Raw genomic sequence first — 21,344 nt, forward strand, 5'->3', positions numbered from 1 at the left:
CTGAGAGTCTTTATATGATGGCCAGGCTACAACTAATGGTAGCTAAGATAATCACACCATACTCACACCACTCAAACTTTAAATCAAGTCAAATCCCAACATTTCCAACTCAGCTGGTATGAGTGTATGACTCAGTGTATAAACCAGGCTGGTTCCCCCTTCTCAGTCATGACCTCACGCACAGTTCTTTCTCTCATTTTTGTTTTGCGTTGCAAGTAACCCCCCCACATGAGTAACCCAGCCTACCCCCTGCCCCCACCACGTCACTCCCTCAGCACACTGGTCTGGACCAATGAGCGCTTCCCTCGCTCGGCGGGAGGGTGCGTCTGCAGGACCGCTACAAATACGGCGCGGCTCTATATGTACCGTTCACGCGCTCTCGGGGGTCGCCGCTCGAGACGGAGTGTAGGAACCGCGTGGTGCACTACTTCATTATTAACCCAGAGCAAACACACGCAGCCCTGCGCGACTCGGGAACTACGCAAACAACTCCCATCGGCACTTTTCTTTTAAAGCTGCTCCTCGAACAACACTGGACAAACTTTATTTCAACTAAAGAGCAGCAGCAGGGAAATAAACCGAAGATCAGAGCTGTTCATTCTCAGCCTTCTCGAATCGGTGTCTGAGGACTGAAGACAAATCCTCCTCCGTCCTCTGAGGGTCTCGTGCAGCACCTGCAGCCATGACACGGAGGTCCTGCGCGATCTACGCGGTGGGGACCATCTGCGCAGGTCTGCTGATCACGGGCATCGGTCTGTTTGTGTTGCAGACTTTCCGCACGGTGATGGACAACCGACTCAAGAAGGTAAACAAACAGACAGACAGACAGACAGACAGACAGACAGACAAAGTTCACCCTCACGTGTGACTGCTCTCATGCATCCGCTCTTTCAATGAAGCGAGAACAAGTTGAGTGTGCGAGTACGGACTGCTGAGAACGATGGATTCCTTTTCAATTGACTTTTAAACAACAAAGCCTGAAACAAATATTGAGTTGAATGTGACGTCTTAAAATGTCTACAACCAATTTAAAAACCTCCAAATATCCATTGTTCTACAATATATTCTTTGAAAATGACACAACTAAAAGTATGGCTCAACTTCCTGATAAGGCACCATTCATAAAAGCGTCAGAGGCTGTAATTTATAGGGTTATTAATGTTGATAAATAATTTATTTCTCATTAACAAACAGTATTTGAGTTACCAGGTTGAAAATGAAGATAATAGTGATACATTTTGTTCGTATACCACTTACAACAATGCTCAACGACACTTTACAAATAACAGAAAGCAGATATGAACAATCATTGACATATAAGATACAGGTCATAATCATATTTTAAAAGCAGGTTGGTGAACTCCAGTGACACTTGGCCCGTATTCTTTTTTCTCTATGGAGACTATAGGACTGGTCGATATGGCCAACAAAATCTAGTTATAAAATCTGAGGTCGATCAATTTTGTGTTAGTACCCCTCACAATGCTTACACAGTTCATAATCAATATATTGATATATGTTGGACTTGTTGTATGGCTATTGATTTTTTTTACATTGCAATAATAATTGTTATTGTTATCCACGACATATGTTACTGAGTCATTAACATTGCATACCATGGTTTTCAATTTACTAATAAATCAGGTTGTGCCTGTTAATAAGGCATTATCAGCAAAGTCAGTCGCCTATGAGGGTTCTACAATAGACCATCAATCTGTTTACATGTTGATTGTTGTGCAGGCGAGTTACAGCTATTGTTGTCAAACCGGTTCTACTGAAATCCACCTGGAAACCCAAGCATTGCATATTATGTAGTATTTACATATGTTGCCTTATCAGACGGTGGCACTAATAAGGTTTGCGCAGTGTTCCTCACCCAGTCGCACCATGTACTGTTTGCAAAGAACTAGGTTAAGCTGGAGGTGTGTGGCTGTATTCAGTGCAAACCTCTAACACTCACTAGGATACAGAGACGTTAGATCCCACCGGAAATCTTCACTATTGATCAGTCAGTCAGCCGGTTAAAATCAAAAATTCACGTTTAGACTGTAAAGATTTATGAAAACATGCCTCTGGCTTTGTAGAGCTGGAGATGACGTCTTTTTGTGTTCAACAAAATCTAACAATAATCAGCTCGTATAATGATATATGACAAAGGAAGTAACAAAATCTTCGAATTGTAAATGGTTTGTATTTATATAGCGCTTTTCTAGTCTTGATGACCACTCAAAGCGCCTTACAGTACAGTTTGCCCTTCACCCATCCACACACACATTCATACATTGCATCTGTGAGCAGCACTTTTTTTTTCTATGAGGGGAATTTCGGGGTTCAGCATCTTGCCCAAGGACACTTTGGCATGCAGATGAGGAAGACTGGGATCCAATTGCTGACGACCGCTCTACCCTGTAGAAGCTGGAGTCAGAAAACATGGGCATTTTGCTATTTTCCTTTCACAAATAACTGAAAAGATTTGATCAAAATATACAAAAAAAAGTTGATTATTTTGTGGGAACATACTGATCGAGATGAATTGCCGCAGCAAAACAAACTTTTAGTTTATTAAAATGAATTATCGTGTAGCTCTGCAACTGTGTGTTGTGACTTGTCATTGAACTTGACAGTGTGTTGCTCCTACACGTAGCTCAACTTCCCTCCGATGGAGGAGGAAAGGTCATGGGTTCAGTGACCCGCACTGTGCAGCCAGACTTTCTCTTTCTCACAGTTTGATAACCCATTTAGACACAGTGCATCTTTCAACATAATGCGTGACCTTGTGTTGAAACACTTCCTCTGTTCCCAGCAGACGGCCGATCCGGGACTCCTGATCAGCCAGTGATGTGGGCTTCTGCCCTCACTACTTGTCATTATAACAGGAGTCGGTTCATAGGCATATAAGAATAAGTGAAGGGCTGGGTCTGAATTGCTTGTTTTGGTATTGGTTGGTATTTTTACCACATGTCAAAGGAAAAAGCTGCTGAGTCGACTGCTGAGAGCAAATCAGCACATGACTGAGTTCCTGAACTCATGGGGAGTTTATGTCATGTAGCAAAGATGCAGTTTGAATTAAGTCAGGCTATGGCAGGATTTACAAAGCCTCACCTTAGCTGCTTTCAGATACGCACTGAAGTCTGGACATTTTACAAGGGAAAATCCCAGGAAAATAGGGTTATTTCAGTCGTATCTGAAAGCAAAGAAATATTTGAGTGAGAGCGCATGTGAGAACACAACAGGAACTCGAGTTGGCGTGTTCAAGACATTTCTAACACAACAAGGATGTCAAACTGAAAAAAAAGAAAGAGAAAAAATATTTTTTTAAAAAAAGGTGTGATGCACGTCGAGGAAGTTGACGAAGATGTCAACTTTGACTGACAACAAGATTAAAGAGCTTTTGATGATAAGTGGTTGATGACACGTGGGTGAATATGATGCAGTTGTGGCCTTCTGCTTTGCTGGTGCTTCACATTCTTCGTGGGAGGAGGAGCGGTGGAGCTGTCTTCATCACTGATTTTAACCTGATGAATGGACATTTAAATTTGTTAACATGAGCGCTCTCTTGCAGGTCACACTCTTTTTGCAGCTGTCAGTTGCTCCAGACGTGCAGGAATCAATGAACGTTTGTTTGCACCATTTGCTCAGCATCAATAAACATGCAATGGACCCTTCTGTTCACTTTGTATTGTTTTTCATTCACAGTGATTACTAGCTCATACGCTTTTGTTTCTAATCGTTTTATTTTAACTGTTTCCTATTCATTGACTTACATTTTTTATTTCAACTTGCAAAGCACCTTGTAACTGAGTTTTGAAAGGTGCTATATAGGTAAAGTTTATTATTGTTATTACTATTTTAAAACTAATCATTGTAAATTTCCTTCCAGAGGTTTCCTGGATTTCCAGTATTTTAGATAGTGAAGTTCAAATCGCTCCCAGAAGGTTCAGTTAACTTTGATAACAGAGAAAAAAAAGTGCATTGTTGGCCCATATTCAATATTATCATATGGCACACCTTCATCCTTATTTTCCTATCAAACTTGCTTAGCATGTATCAAATGGCTTTTATCTGAAGCTTATTGACTTTAGAGGTCAGGAAACTTATTCTCAAGGTCTTCCTGTGCAGGGAGTTGGTCGTAATGCTGAGGACACAGCGATTTTAAGAAAACCTGACTTTATAGAGATGTTTAAGGAAATGGAGAAAAGAGAAAACCTTCTTTTAATTCTAAAAAATTGTTTATTTTGTTCACATTTCTAATGTAATAATCTGAATCTGGCGGTTTAATGAAGAAACCATCTGGACTGGCGTAAATTCCCCCGACATGTGTTCAAACATGAGAAAATGCTGCTGATGTCACGACCTTGGCGTCCTCAGTTCCACTGTTTAAACATGTCATGCTGTTGAAGTTCATGCAGTGGTAGGCAGCAGTACAGGCGGCCGCATAGACAAACAGTCGTTTTATTATGCGTGTAACCAAGATGTGTGGTTGATTTTATCATTGCTGCAGTTTGTACTTTGACACGTAGGACCATGTAATCACGTTTATAGTTATAAGTGTGTGCAATGTGGTGCAGATCCTAGTAAAGATTGACTGTTGGGCCTTGGTGGAGGTGTGCGATCTCTAAGTGCCCTTCTGTTTTGATAGTTAGTCTGTTAGTAAACAGGATTGTGTCAAATCTACTGGACAGATTACTGCGAAACCTGGTGGAAGGATGTGGTCGATCGGGGGAAGAACCCATTCAATTTTGTGCTGGATCCAGAACAGTAATTTTTTACACTGTCTTTAACATTGTAAGATGATATTTTCATGAATTTCACAGGAAATAATTCATGATATTTATGAGTGTGTGAAATTTGGTGCAGCTTGATTGAATTTAAGATGACTGATGGGCCTTGGCGAGGTATGAGCTCTACTGTTTCCACATAGTTTAAATCTACAGGGTCAGGGAAACAGGATCTAGGTCCCAAGCACAGATTTGTGAAAGTAGTTTCCGCCTCTCAGGAGTATTTATTACGGGATATTGTCAAAGTGCATTTTGAGGTGAAGGAAAAACAGTAAAATATACAGTTTGTATGGGTGTGAAACACATGCACAGTGATACCATGCAGGTACACTTAGCTATAAGCTGTCCTGGCAGTGTAATATATATTTCAGCCGTATCAAGTTACTGCCTGACCCCTGTTGCATCAGCTTCCATGTGAGTCAAGCGGGGTCAGTATGCAACGACCTGCTGATGAGGTGATGGTGAAAAACGACTTGGCCCCGAATAGGAATTTGGTAATATTTGCATGTAGACGAGACGTGGTGGGTAGTGGCCCCTCGCTGGTTGTCTGCAAGGTCTCGTTCAGAGTTTTAACTTGGACCCAAACATTTTTAGGTTTTTTAAAGTTAGTTTAGACCAGGGGTAGGCAACCTTTACTATCGAAAGAGCCATTTTGCCCCCTCTTCCCCCAAATAAAATTTGTCTGGAGCCGCAAAACATATTTGATAACACAGCTTATAAAGTTTTATATATAGTTATACTATAAAAACTATAGTTTGTTGCATTCATGAAATTATAGAGCGACAATAAAGAAAACTTTTGACATTTTATTGCTATTTTTACCTGTTACAGCAAAGGAAAACACCAAACTCTTATGAAGAGGAGAGCAAAATACACTGGCATGTGTAGGCCTACTTCGAAATAAATTAAACACAGAACTATGCAGGCCTATTTGAGTCCTCCCCATATTTGTGGGAAATGTATAAAATAAGAAGTAGCCCACTTTGAAATAAATAAAACATATAGCTACCGACTTTTCTTTTTTTGGATTTATCCATGGTTAGCCTACTGAGGCCGGGGGTCGGAAACTCAAGATTAGCCATCCGCAGGAAAAAAAAGCCGGGCCGTAGACGTAATAAGATGTGACGCATATTTTAATTGACGAAATATTAAAACAAAAAGTGAAATCATGTCCAGACCAGAGAAACTCTGTGTTTTCACTGATAAGAGGCAGCCGGTAAGTCACTGACCGGCTGATGCATAAAGATATGCGCAACATGCACAGCACTGTACAGGGGGCCACTGCAGAGGGGCTGAAGAGCTTCTATGATGTCCACAATTATGAACACTTTTTTGCAGAACATAATACACAAAAAGATGCTCTGGGTCATTTAGAGATGGTGAAAGATTCTAATAAAGAGAAAGTATGCTTTGTGCCAAATTTAGCTTTAAGCTAAATGCTTATTGCAGCTTGCTAACATGTTGACAATTACAATGCTAAGATGCCGATGTTTAGCAGGTGTTATGCTAACTATCTTCATCGTTGTTGCCGTGCGAACAATTAGTGATGAGCACGAAAAACACAGCGTTGACCAAGTTCATGTCCGTCGTCCTCATCTGACCATGAATGTCTGTCCCATATTTCATAGCATTAAATTATTTTTGTAATTTCATTCAATCGTCAATGATTTTTCATTCTGGACCAAACTGTTGTTATTGAGACAAACCCGTTTCGAGAATGCAAAGCCTGTGCACCACGACCGGAGGATTTGAAGAATAGCCTCTTGCTGTTCCCAGTGTTATTCACGTCTATGTGTTAGCCCGTCTCCACATCAAAGAGGTAGCATATTGTATTTGTTTATTCACCTGCTACATGTGTTTTCATGTGGGGAGTGGTGTAAACGTTGAGATGAGAGGGTTTCTGTGTTCCTGTTTTCCACGCGGGGTTTCATGCAGCATGCTGGGCGGTTTGCCATAGCAGTCCGAAGCATGAAAAGGATGACATAGAAAGACCACGCTGTCCCTTCCTCTATCCAAGGTGACAGCTTTATTGTCCTTGACTACTCAGCTAAACTTGTGTCTCTGAATAAGTATGAGGGACCCCGGAGGAGGAGGGGTCCTGCGCCCTGAACTGATGGCACTCATTGGTTGGCTGTCTCTCAGGGGCTTGTTTCATGTAGAAGTCTTGCTTTCAACTTTAACACAAATCTGACACAATTAGGCCAACGCCAGATTTCCTCCTCATGTGTCTTGTTGCTAACGCCAATAATCTTGCCCCCATCTTGCGTCTCTCTCACTCCCTGTTTTCCAGAGTCTCGGAAGATTCCTGCGGTCGAATCAGGGCGTCGTTGTCCAGAGGCGGTGATATCTGTGGAGACATAATGTGCAATGAAGCAGGATATTATAAGTTTGTGCCTGCGCTTCACTATCGGGGCCTCATAACGCCCGGTGCTGAGGAATGTGGCTCAGATGATTAAGGTCGCGGTCCCGTGCAGCCAGTGGGCACGCAGCTCTCCACATCACATGATCTGTCAGCCCCCCCCCCTCCAATGTAGCCCATTGTCAGTAGCAACCACTGACAATGCCACTGTGGAAGGGTCTCCCCCTAATACCATTCATGTGTGCAGCCAATGCGCTTGTCTTAATCTCAGACAGCCTCTCCCCTCCGTGACCCCCCAAGGATGTTTTTGTTCTCTGGCTTGTTTTTACTCGGAACAGACTGTGGAGACTCCAAACTCCAAACACGTGTTAGCTGTTCGCCAAGATTTTGGCACCTTTTTAACACACCATCGCTTAATGGTGACAATGCGAGAGAAAGACTTGACTAATGCAAAAGTCAGTTCCAACCTACTAATTAATTAAATTTCCTTTTCAAAGGCGTTAAAAAACGTATTCCTAGTCTGTTGTAGATAGTAAAATGTTTTTTTCCCCCATGTGATGTAAGAAAAATGTGTAAAAAAGTGACCTGATGCAAAAATCCTTAAAGGACCTTAAATTGATTATTATTTTTTAAACTGCTTTTTATCTTCCCATCCATTCATTGATCCTCTGCTGCTTATCCAGCTCCAGGTTGTGGATAAATAAATGTCAGTCCCCTATCTATAAGATAGGGCCCCACCCCTCCACAAAATGAAATGGAAATTGGTTGTGTATTTTTTGCATAAACCGGCGAATTATCAAACAAACATATGAAAACACAAGTAAATTCCTGTTAATGTAGCTGAATTAAATGTGCATCGATTTTCTCTTTACGTCTCAACAGGAGCTTATTTTGGTTGAGGGCAGCCGTGTGTTTGAGTCATGGAAAACCCCTCCCCCTCCGGTCTACATGGAGTTCTTCTTCTTCAACGTGACCAATGTGGAAGAGTTCCTGACCGGGGCCAAGCCAGAGGTCCGCCAGGTTGGACCCTACACATACAGGTAGGACGCGAGTGCTCATCACTGCACACGCAGAAGTTTCACCGGTTCACATGCGTGTCTCGAGTGGAATTTGTCGGTTTCAAAATCTATAACATGTCGTCAAATATCTACGGAAGCGTATTGCATTCACTTGAAAAAAAAATAAGTTCTGTTTTTCTGAGATAACTTTCCGAGTTAGTTATCTCAGAAAAATATAACTTTTTTTTTTTTTTTCAGAAAAACAGAACTTCTCTCGGAATTTCCGAGTTAGTTATCTCAGAAAAACAGAACTTTTTTTTTCTGTAAATATCAGTGGTTGTATGTGGGTGGTGATGATCTTCGCAGGTCAGCCACCAATACCACTGGTTCCTTGGGGATCACTGTAAAATAAATATAAGGTCTCAGAGATAATTAAAAAAAGAAATGGGTTTGCATAATTTCAACAGCACATGTTCCCAAATCAACCCGTGTAGCTGTTTTAATTTATCTAATTCATTAAGGTATATATTCTCTCATGTCTTCTGGTTTGGATCACATCTGCAACACACCACAAACTTTTGTGGGAACATCAGCTTCTGCTCCTCAGCTGCTGCTTCTTTTGCTTCCACCCTCTGGTCTGTTCAGTCACAATCAGAGCAGACAGCTGTGTATTTATGGCAGGTTTCCCACATCCTGTTCTGTCTGTCATGTGAATCCTTTCCCCAGATACTTTATTTATAGGTTTTGAGGTTACAGAACAAATAACAAAAACAGACACACTTAAGTAGTACGGTCACCCCGGACCCCCACCCTCAGGGCCATAGTGGAATAGAAAACTAAAAAAACTACAACATATAAATAGGTTGCTGATATGTACATTCATATATTTTTTTAATATATATATATTATATATATTTTTCATCAAAACTGATTTTTTACATGTATCGATTTCTTTATACTTTTATTAGTTGATTAATGTATTAACGGCTACATTAATTTTTTCATTTGTTTATATTATATATTGTATTTCTACATATATTTATTATTGATTTATTTACATATTTTTTACATGTATTTATTTTGGTATTTCTGTGTCCATATATTATTTAGGTAGACGGGCTTAACTCAGTCTAAAGCCTGATTGGTTGCAGCAGTGTGATCATCAGGTCTGCTACTCCTGTCTGGAGTTGGGTGGCGCTCGGGAGCTTTTGCCTTTAGCTCAGTATTATCAGCAGCTTAGCTAAATGAAAGTTGCTGCTGCTCAGTTAAACTTAATGACGCTGTGATATTAACCTAAATTCATTTTAACTGCTCTGTGACGGGAACAATTGCAGAAAAACATAATGAATCTTATGTCTTGTTGTGTTTGCACAGGGAGTACAGGTACAAGGACAATGTGAGCATGGTGGAGAATGGCACGATGGTGTCTGCGTACAATACCAAGAGCTTTGTGTTCCTGCGGGAGAGGTCGGCTGGGGATCCAGCTGTGGATGAGATCACCACTGTCAACATCCCGGCGTGGGTGAGTCGTGAACTTAAACAAACAGAGGAAAGTGCACGTCCAAGTGGGGGAAAGTGGAGTGTGTTTTCTCTTACTTGCATGATTTACTTCTGCATTTGGTTTCCTCAATCCCACGTCACCCTGCATTAACGTCTCCTGCACCACTCTGCTCCATTTCCCGTCTCTAGGCCGTGATGAACAAAGCGAAGGTGAGTTTCTGGAAATCGTCCGTTGCGTCGCTCATGATGAACTCCCTTGGGACTGACTTCTTCACCACACGCACCGTGGATGAGTTGCTGTGGGGCTACGAAGATCCCCTGCTGGTCCGCGTCAGTGCCGCCTCACCTGACGTGGAGAAGGTCTTTGGCCTCATGCACAAGGCATGTGCACCCACACAAATAACACCAGCTGATCAACCCCAGCTGCAGTTTTTTTCATGGCTTACGAAAAAAGAAGATGTATGAGGGTTTTTTTAATGTCTTAAATGTTCGGATCTATCTAGAAAAACGGAAGTAACGATGGGGAGTTTGTCTACCACACCGGGGAGCAGAACTACATGGATTATGGCCGGGTCAAAACGTGGAAAGGTCAAAGGTAGAACTGTCGCACCCTCAAACAAACACACTCCCTGTCTTCAACCACACTGACGATACGTCACTGGGTAACCTTTGGATTAAAACCTTTCTCAAATCTGCTGCTTTTTGCCAGTTACAGCTGAGTTTGTTGTTCGTGTGGGCTGGTAGCACAGAACACAGGACATCCTAATACTTGGAATGCCTTAATAATGGCTTTTAAAGTGACCTTTGCTAGCCCATTTTGTTGTCTCAGTTCCCTCGGCTTCCGTTCCCCTGCGGCAATTCGCTTCCCTACTCCTGGGAAACAACTTTGAGATGAATACATCTTTTATCAGCAAAACATTGTAATTTGCTGTTATTAAGATGGGGTTGATAAGAGGGAGTTTTACTTTTAACCTGATAAAAAAACCTTTGTTGCTTTACATGCAGCATAGATTTCTGAGAAGCATTTCGCCAGTGCCCATAGAGAGATACTCTGTGTTAACTCTATGGCATAAAAATTCTCTTGATGCAATTTTTAAAAAGATATGAGACGCTCATGTTTGTGACACAATGTTGTTCTGCAGCCAGCTGACGTTCTGGAAGACTGACGACAGCAACAGCATCAATGGATCTGATGGAAGTGCTTTCCATCCCCTGCTGGAGAAGAATGAACGTATTTACATCTTCACCCCAGACCTCTGCAGGTACACTTCAGCACCACAGGGTCTCATCCGGGGTCACTTCAACATTGAAGACATTCAGGTCATAGTAATAATCCTAAACTCTTCCTAGCCACGTGAGCGATATACAGTAGATTCAAGGAATGGCACTATTGGTTGGTCAGTCGGCCGGGCTGCCACTTTGGTTCGTGAAATCTGGTTCAGATGTCCATGATGTGCAGTGGATACATCTCAATGACTTCGGTGACCCTTGGACCTTTCCCCTAGCGCCACCAGCAAACCTGAATTAAACGTTTTTTCCAATACTTTGATTTACGACCGAATCCCGTCAGAATATCTGTGCTGTTTTGTGCTAATTAGCAAATGAGAGTATGCAAGCTGAGACATCGAACATAGTAAATAATAACCTACTAAACATCAGCAATTCAGCATTCTGACATTAATATTATTATTACAATAATATTTACATAAGGATTATCCATTAATATAAGTTGCCAGCCCATAGACTGTATGGATTTTTGGGGGATATGATTTTTTTTTTTAATTGGCCAGTTATTTGACAGAGAAATGTAATTTATGCTTGATATTTTCCAGCTTAGCCATAAACTTTAAGATAAATATCGATAAATAAAAAAGAAAACACAAATACAACCAAATATATCGAAAACAAATGCATAGAACTTGAATTAAGAAAATAAACGTTTCTTTCGTTAAAAACATGAAATCACATCTTTGTAAAGTTTGTATCGATCATTGTAAACATCTAAAACAGAAATAGTGATAATAATAAACTACACTTTCTTGTGGAGAAAACTACGTAACGACAATATTTCCAACAGCTGACACATTTTTATATTTTGTCTGTAAAATAAAAGTTATATTAGATATCGGTGCATATTAACAAATATACACAATGTAAATAGCTCTGTACAAACTCATATTGGCCATTGATCGGGCTCTAGTGTTTCCACTTGCATTGTGTTTGTCCCGCTGTGACCTCGTGGCCCATACATAACATCTTACCTGAGGATGGTGTGGTGACAAGTTCTGAAGTGATGTCTATATCTGGTACATGACCTAAACTTAAAAAATGTTGGACTGTCCCCAACAGAGCGGGGTGGGGGCTTTCATATCTGGTATGGTATGTTCAAAGGCTTTGGATCCCATGGATTCTAATCATAACATCCTGCTCACTTACAAACAGCTCCACAGGTGACCTGTGTTTTCTCACCGAAGCTTTTGCTGCCTATATTATAAGGTATTTTTTTTAAAATGCAAATTTCCAGTATACACAGAATGAAAAGGCTCACAGAATGAAAAAAGTGGCAGTTAGAGTTTGAATTTTTTTACGGTTGCCAACAAGTGCATTACGTGGGAAAGAGAGGCTGCAGAAGACTCTGTCCTCGAGCAGCTGTAACAAACTATTTTTATCATGTTTTTCTTGTAAAGTGGCCTGAATGCATCCGCCCAGTTGTTCAAGTGTGGAAGTAACCTCTCAGAAGGACTTCTCCCACACAGGTTTAGCTCCAATGCTCATGAGGACATTTAGATTTAAAGTGAGTTGTCAGGATATCTTCAATGAAAGCTGGAAGGTTAAAGAGAATGTGTCTCACACGACAACTAACTGATTAATATTTCCTTTGGGAGGATAAGCTGTATTTCGAAATAAGTGGGCAGGCTTTACTCTGCTGATGGTGAGAGCTTCTACTTTAGAAAATGACCTTGACCTAAATAAAATAGCTCCGTGCGGACATCTTAACCTTTTCTTTTTTAGCATGGAAAGAATCCATTGGACTGGTTTTAGCCTTTGACTCTGATTGGACGCGTCTCAAAAACCCCTCTCCCACATGCTTGCTGAACACTTTCACCTACTTCTCCATCGCCTGGTGGCTTCATCGCTGCTGTCGGTGCTAGTGTGACTAAAGGCAGAAGGCAGCTTTCCTGTTTCCTGTACTTTTTACCATTATCTGAAGAGTTCAACGGAGTCATGTGTGCTCACCTCTCACACACACAGCTCGACACGGGGATTTTCTGTCCCTGTAAGAGCAGCGCTGAAACATGTGTTTAGTTTGATGACATCTGGGACTGATCTGCAGGACACATACGGTGCGAGAAGAATTTCCGTCTGTGTCCATGTTACAGACAGCTGAGACACAAACCTCAAGATTTTGACGTATTGCAGACAGGTGTCTTTGCCACATGTAAATCATTTTCTTGTAGGCGTGATCTTTTTCAAATTTGGTTTTCAAATTTTTCAAACAGAAGCAAGATTTTATTCTGTCATTCAAAAAAGATCAAGTCAAAACAAACAGCAAAGACTCAGGCGTTTGTTCACACTAGTACATATATGTTTTAGAACAGACCTTTCCCCTCTGTTTTAAAACAGAATCTGAGTTCACCCAACCTTCAATTTACTAAATATCTCCATCCAGGCAAGGTTCGCAAAAAACGATTAAAATCTTTCAAATGAGCATGTCGGGCCAGTAGGTGGCGATAAAGCCTACAATCAATGATTTGCAAACATTAGAGAAGAACGCTATTTATTCAGCTGCAAACTTTTAATTCGACCTTACATTGCGAACCAAATGGAGAGAAACTGACATATAGCCGCCATTGTGCTCATTTCACGGAGCCACACGGGGCACATGCAAAGTAAGCGGTGACGTCATCCATTTCCAAATGCTCTGTTTCACATGATATACACAGATACACAGAAACCGTTGTTTTTGAAAATCAGCACTTTGGAATGCGTCGAAGTTTCAGTTTTTGTGACTTAAAACGCTAATTGCAAAGACAATAAATTAATGAAATAAAACACACACTAAAGGTCACAACAAAAACAAGGTTTTATGCATAAAATTTAAATCATGATAACAACAAAGACCAATGTGCTTCTGCTATAATGCAAACTTTACAACTGTAGATATTACTCATACTACATGTACATTTTTACATCTCTCCCCTGTCCCCTTGCACCTGTCTGATCTGCTGAGCTGTTTCCGAATCTTGTCCCCTACACACTGAAGTGATTATGTCCAAAAGAAGCATTTTTTTGCTTTGTTTTTCTGACATTACCTGACATTGTAAGTCTCTCATGCCTGGCAGCACAAGGTAGAGGCACTCAGTCCTGCTCTGGTGAAGAAACACATCAGTCTTTTGACTTGGCTTCTCCAGCGAAGGTCAAGGGAAAGGTCTTTACAGTATTGTTGCACAATTGGTGGGCTGCGTAGCTAAGAGCCGAGTCCTCCCCGCCAGTTGGCAGACGCTGTATAGGCCCCTTTGTTCTCGCTGAGAACTGTCGGGATCCCCTTGACAGGACAGAGCAGCAGATACACAGCTCGCAGTAATGGGATTCTGTTGGAAGCTGTAAAAACACAACAAATAAAAAAAAAAAATTGTATTCCCACTCCCAGTACAAAAGGAAAGTTCAAAATCAACCCACACTATTAATTAAGTATTTTAGAATTTAGAAACCACCCCTAACATGATTGCAGCATAAAGGTGAAGTCTGAACAAATCATCCAATTTTCTCTATTGAAAGTCAGTCATACATCTTGAGTGTTAACAGAGAGGCATGGCTTTGTTCAAAAGTTCACTTTCTTGTGATACACAATTTGTATCAATAAAAAAGTGCAGAGTTCAACAGAGTAAAACTATTTACAACAGGGAAGTTAAGTTCAGGAAATGTTAGCAATATAATTATGAAATCATTAACTAAAATACAGATATTTTAACTAAATTCGAATAATAATAATAACGTCTTCCTTCATAGAGTGTTCAATGTTTTTCAATTCAGAGAGTGAATGGAATATTCGATTAGCAACTCATGTAAACATAATAATCAGAATAGTGTCTTCTTCAGAATAAGGTCAGTAGTCAGATTATTGGTGTCCATGTAATCAGACTTCCTGCTATTCAAATGCCTGCAGGACTATAAAAAGCATGTAAAACAGTGGAATTAATCTTTAACTGTTGAACTGTCTCCAGGTCGATCTACATGGAGTTTGAAAAAGAAGTGGAGGTGAAGGGAATCCTGGCGTACCGCTTCACGCCACCGCCTTCTGTGTTGGCCAGCAAGGAGGAGAACCCGGCCAATGAGGGTTTCTGTGTCACCCCTAAGGAGTGCCTGGGAACGGGCCTCCTTAAAGTCAGCCCCTGTCGGAAAGGTAAATGTCAGCTTCTACAAAAAATATTTTCCCTCTATCGCACTTCCACATGCCTCCCACACACAGTCTCTGTTGACACAACTCAGGATTTATCTATTCTCCTCTCTCCCTTATCTCATGCATCCTACACAAGACCACACACTCTTTTTTATGTAAAACACAACTTTACTTTGAAAGCGCCTTAAGATTCCTGATATTTGTTGTTCCGTTCTTTACTTTTGATTTTTAACAGATAACCTGCGACACGGTAGTTCTTACAAGTCCTCCTTTAGTTTTTCTCTCCTGCTTTCACCATTGCTGCTAATACTCCTTAAATGACCCATGTGACACAGCTCCCTCCACACCTCTGGCGCCATCTGACCATGACTGGCCTGGTAGCTGAGGGGGCGGTAAGCCCTGTCACCTGATTCTGGCCTGGTATATGACCAGGCATTGTCTCAGTGCCTCACAGTTGTCCTCAGGTTCCCTCTCATAGAACAGTACCGGCACTTTTAACATGTTTTCTACATTAAAATAATGATTAATTGTTTTTTTTATTACCTTTGTAGGAACTTTTTACTCTATGTTTGTTTGGGTATCAAGAGAAGCTTGTAACGTCTCATATTCTAGTGTCGAATTATTGTTTTGTTTTGAACCTGAGGTCAAATTGACAAGTGCAAACTGCTCATTGCAGAACAGCGTGAACAAATGGTTGACGGTGATTAAAACAGACGTGGTGCATTAGTGCGTGCGAGCTGATTTTCATAGCGTAATGAAACGAGCGGAAAGCAAAGGCTGCAGTTCAGATAAGTATTCATGAGTTAATTGGGTTAAAAAGAGACTCAGGCACTGGTAAACTTTCATTAAAAAATAAAATCACAGCGCCGACCTGTATAGGTCAAGACAAGCATGGTGGATTTAAAGAGTGAGGAAGATTAAGTGCGGCTTTCATGTGTTTAGGAGTAAACACAGTGATTAATGGTGCTGTTAAGTACGGCAATACAAATATGTGTGCGTGTGTGTGTCTTTGCCCTACGTTGACCTTGAAGGTCGTAACAGGAACAGCCTCTCAGTTGACTCCGGCTGTCCAATGTTGTTGTCGAATGTCAGTTGCCAAACACGGGAGCAGGAAAACGCTCACCTCTGCCCCACTTCAACAGCACCAGCACCACCACCTCGTAACTGTGCCACTGTCTGACCCTGCTGTCGCTGCTGACACACACACACACACACACACACACACACACACAAAGCTGGACCACAGACAATCAGAGTTACTAAAGTCCAAAATATGCACAAGTGGAACCAAAAATGTCTTCATCGACCGTACTGTTGCTTATCGCGACCAAGACAATAGTGTAGAAATACAATTTGTCTCCTGTTGACAATATGCGGAAGGAACTCAGCAAAATTTACAGGAGTCATTAATTAGTTTTGTGAGTTATGTTCATAACTCCCCGGTTCTTTGTTTATTTCCATCGACCTCAAGGAACCCAGCTCGTGTCCTCAAGATGAAGGTCAGTTTATATCTCGTCATCTTATCCCGGGGACTTTCTTTGAGGCCTCTGAAGTGTCCTGATAAGATCAGCAGGAAGGGTGAAACTTTTGGTGTCAGATAGGGACAGGGGAGGATTTGAGTCGCTCCGTCGTAGTGTTTATTCTCCGTGAGACTGTAGATTAAGGCTGTCAATCTTCTCTCTCCATTCGAATTTCATTTCTTATTAGTTCTATTGTGGGAATTATATTAAAATTGAGAGTGAAAATGATGTGTTGATAATCATTTTGGCATCATACCATCGACAGTGCACCTTTCAAAAGAGTTGCAATGTATATATCCGTAGAATATGTCCATACATCCATTGAAGTGCAGTTTTTTCTGCTGCCCGCTCTCTTTTCCTCTCTCTCTCTCTCTCTCTGTATGTGTGTGTCTCGCTCGCTTCTTTACACTGTCATTGTAAAAAAGACGAATGACAGGACAGGGGCCAATCAGATTTTAGCTGGGGCCAGTGCCCCCCCTGGCCCCGCCTCTGAATCCGCCCTTGCTGTGTGGACGACACAAAGCAGATCAGCGACGGAGCCCGATTTGCCGTCCGAAGTTCATTCCAACAGCCCTACAGTAGTTAGTCGATGCCCTTTTGAACAAGACAAGCACATTATAGAAACTTCTACAGGTTCTGATGATCCCTGCTTTACATCTTAGTATTGTTTGGGTGCTACGTGATGATATGTATGTTCACATAAGAATTATCACTGATTAATATGTGAATTAGCCAAACTGATGAGTTGTACCGTGAGGAGTCAGCTCACGTCCCTCCTGTCACAGTCATTTTTTCATGTCTCATCAAACCGTAATTAAAGACGGGGCGAAAGTGTCACAGAGGATGAAGAATGCAATTTGTCATAGTCGACAACGTGAGTTTTGTTGTGGCTCGTGAAAGTCACTTTCGTTTTTTTATTCATCTCAGGGGGATATTTTTTCTCCTCTAAATTCCCTCTCCTCCTCACGCAGGTGCCCCAGTAGTCGCCTCCTTTCCCCACTTCTACCTGGGAGAGGATCAATATGCGGCTGCCATCAAGGGGATGTCCCCACAGAGAGAGCATCACCAAACGTTCCTGGACCTCAACCCGGTAAGGTCAGCGGGCCGCAGGTGATCGGCCTCAGGAGCGCTTTTAATTCTGCAGCTCAGATTAGTAACATTCCTGCATTTAGATGCACTGCTACACCATCTAGTGGCATATAAGCACTACTACATCTGCGTTGTTGTCATCAATATCCTCATTTTTACTCTAAGACCGTAGACTGTATGTAAAGATGGACGACATGACAGCTCCCCAAAAATGAAGCCAAAGTGTCTTGATCGCCCCCTGGTTGTTGGTTGCAGTATAGGTCATGATCCATACCGAGTGCTACTGCGTAGACTCCAAATGCACAAGATGGCAGAGCTAGTATCAGGGATACTTTGGCTTCTTTTCTGAAAAATGGGAGGAAGACGCGTTGTCCATCTTTATTTGCAGTCTGTGCTTGACAGTCACATAAACTGAGTACATTCATACTCTCATTCTGTTCCACTACTAGATTTTATTAAGTTTCCTGTTTTATTTCACATGCTTATTATTTGCCCACAGACCACTGGAGTGATTGTACGTGCAAACAAGAGAGCACAGATCAACATCTTGATCCAAAGAATGTCTGGATTCCCGTGAGTATCTGCACCCAAACACAAGCCGAGCACTGTTAACTCTGTGTGTGAGTCTGTGCTGTTTAATGTATGACGGCATCACACTGATTTCCCTCACAACAGGAAAACAAGAAGCTTTAAAGACATAATCTTCCCTGTCATGTTCCTCAATGAGGTAAGAGACATCAAATACACTGAAACACACACACACACGTGTCCTGTAACTGCTGGGGCATCATCAGTTCGTTTTTCTGTTCTTATGCAGAAAATATTAAAGAGTTATTCCAGTTTTTGTTGATGAAAATCTTTCCAAAATGATAATGCTGTTTTTTCAGAATCAAACCAAACCTATTTTGCTTCTGTGCCAGCGGTCAAAGGTCACAGTGGCCACACAAAGCATGTTTTTGGCCTCTTGAACTCGACATCCTGAGTCTTACTGAGGGGAATCCCTTCAAATTTTGACCAGTTGTCACTTGGACTCAATGATGAACTGGTTAGATTTCAGTGGTCAAAGGTCAGAGGTCACAGTGGCCTTATATAAATCTGGGAAAAAATGTATGTAGAATGAAACTACAGTGGTTGGCGGAATCGTACAACCACGGCATGGTAATTCCTGTGTTTATTCTGAACTTGGGCTGCTGTTATAATCAAATTTCCCTTATAGGGATCAATAAAGGTTTTTCTGATCTTATCTTATCTTATCTTATTTTTGTCCAGACTTTTATTGTATCATGTTGTGTCGTGCCTTATTTTATCATAGTGTGTTTTGTCTTATCTTATCTTATCTTATCTTATCTTATCATATCTTATCTTATCTTATCCTACCTAATGATGCATCTGTGGACTTGTCTTTTAACACACAGAGTGTGGTCATAGACGATGCGTCCGCGGCGAGAGTACACAAGCTTCTGACTATTGTCAATGTAGTGTCCAACTTCCCACTCATCATCGTGGGCCTGGGTGTCATCATGTTCTTAGTCCTCGTCGTCCTCGTCGTCCTTGACCGCAGGCAGAAGGTAACACACCTCTTCACCTCATTTCACTTTAACGACTTACACTTTACTGGCTTTGTTTCTAATAAGTAATTAGTGTTCATTTTAGTGTCACTCGTTCAGTTGCTTTAACCACACACTAATGGCCCTGTGCATGTGTATTTGCCACTGTGTGTGTCTCTGTGCAGAATGAAGTTCAGCGCATTGTGTTTACCAAGGCTCAATATGCTGTAAGTTACTTTGCTTTGTTTATCTTTATTATTTTCTGCCTAATTGAAACTTATGTCTTACTTGATGTATTAGTTATGTGTCTTAGTGCATCTTGAATCCCATGTTTCAGTTTGCAGACAGACGACTTTCCATCTTTATGAAATGTCGTGTCTGGTTTTAACACATTAACACAATGTGCTGTAAAAATATAAGCTGTTCAAGGACATAGACTTTTTTTAATTATCTCCAAAGCTCAAGTGAGATGAGACTTCTAATGTTGCTTTTTTTTCATCCTTGATCTTTCTAATACTGTCTGTTGTTCTCAATCTAAAACTACAGACCACTGCTGAAGAGGACACCTCCTGCTCTCCGGTCAACGACAAGGAAAAGGATGATTCCCAAAATGGAACCTTTATTGGTTTGACCGCTAAAGCCGACCCACAAGCCTGAGCAGAAGGAGGGAGGGGATGATTAGAGAGACGCTTTGTACATCGACAATCTTCAGAGTTACAAATAGAGATTTGGGTTTTCTGGAGAGAGAAAAAAAATCCACCATGGAAAAAACGTCAAAATCCTTTTTATAATTGGAAATCTGTTTGTTTTACTTTCGGGGCAGGACGGGGGTAGAGGGCAGAAGGTAGTTTTAGTCTCAAATATAGACTTTATATAAAGATGGAAGACATGACGGCTCCTCCTCCATGTGAGTGGATGTGACATGTACCAAACTAAAAAGTGGATTTCTGTCATTTTAGGTCGTTCTTATCACACTGGTGTTTGTTTTGCAAATCTTTTCTGTTAAGTTTGGTTTAAATGAGCTATTTGACGCTATAAAATTGGTTGAAACATTATGATTGACAGCTGAGACTGACTGATCAGTCGAGCGTGTGCTACTGCAGCTCCATGCCCCCAATCGCTACTGCGCTGTTCTTATCCAGGATATTTTGGCTTCATTTCTGGATAGTGGGAGAAAGTGGCGACACGTCATCCATCTTTATTTGCAGTCTATTGTCTGATACCTACAGTGTCGTATGTACTTAGTTGTACTCATAGAGAACTGCCTAAGGTCTAGGACTCAATATTGGGTGTGACAGGCTACAGTACTTCTCACTGTTGGGTTTTAATCAGTTGCTGATTGCGTAAAAGGCTCGACGACCGGCCGCAGTTCTGATGGAGAACACACAAGCTGTGTCCGTCCTAAACAAACGACACACGCCCTTTATAACCTGAGGCGTGGGATGATTATATTTCATACTCTAGCCTCACCTCGTTCTCTGTTTGCCAACATTTGTTTCTTGTCTTGCTTTGAGCTTTTACTGACTGACTACACAACAGGGCATAGAGGGTGATTTGGGACCACGGTCATGAGATCCAGAATGTTTCGTTTTTTGGGATATCATACCTCACTCTCAGGGGGCCTCTGCTTTGATATTGTCACAGCAAGAGAAAGGGGAAACACATGCAGCACGTGTTCTCCTAAATCAATCCAGTATTACTATCATTCACTTTCATTTCAGCCTCAACGTAACATTTTATTGGCTCACTATTATTTTTCTATATGTGCGTTCTACTTCGTTGTAGCCGTACCTGAAAAACCCTTCGGAGCGCGGCGTGTGTTTGTGTATATACAGTCCAAGATGTCCTGAACTGCTCACATTCCTCTCACTGTATGATGGGAAATGAATATCAGATAAAACGCTGTATATTTTGGATACTTAAATTGTTGTAAAATAAGACATCCTTCTCTTTTTGTTTGTAAATGTTAATGTAGAAATTTGTCTCCTAGTGCCATATCACAATCATCTGGAAGCCCTGAGTACAACAGGATGATTCTGAATTTAAGTGTTGACACGACAGTATCGTACACTAGCTGTCGTCGCCATGTCAAAGTGTAATTCAGCTTATTATCGTTTCAAGACATGTGCTTTTATGATGCTGTTGTTGTGGC

The 21,344-nt window shown here is 41.3% G+C and overlaps 1 protein-coding gene across 2 annotated transcripts; it reads left to right on the forward strand.

Moving 5' to 3' along the window:
* The first annotated feature begins 333 nt into the window (after positions 1-333).
* LOC117771838 (lysosome membrane protein 2-like) lies at positions 334-20,919 on the forward strand. 2 transcript variants are annotated; one of them, XM_034602639.1, is made up of 13 exons: positions 334-805; positions 8,020-8,177; positions 9,510-9,657; positions 9,825-10,016; positions 10,139-10,230; positions 10,778-10,897; positions 14,861-15,039; positions 17,528-17,646; positions 18,145-18,218; positions 18,321-18,372; positions 19,061-19,213; positions 19,378-19,419; positions 19,739-20,919. In XM_034602639.1, exons 1-13 carry the CDS (start codon positions 683-685, stop codon positions 19,847-19,849), a joined length of 1,563 nt encoding a protein of 520 aa, XP_034458530.1. In that variant the 5' UTR covers positions 334-682; the 3' UTR covers positions 19,850-20,919. The 2 variants fall into 2 exon arrangements, with proteins under 2 accessions (XP_034458530.1, XP_034458531.1); XM_034602640.1 differs by lacking the exon at positions 19,378-19,419 and having other exon boundaries at positions 336-805.
* The last annotated feature ends 425 nt before the right edge of the window (positions 20,920-21,344 follow it).

The sequence above is a fragment of the Hippoglossus hippoglossus genome, chromosome 12, assembly GCF_009819705.1.
Source record: "Hippoglossus hippoglossus isolate fHipHip1 chromosome 12, fHipHip1.pri, whole genome shotgun sequence".
NCBI lineage: Eukaryota > Metazoa > Chordata > Actinopteri > Pleuronectiformes > Pleuronectidae > Hippoglossus > Hippoglossus hippoglossus.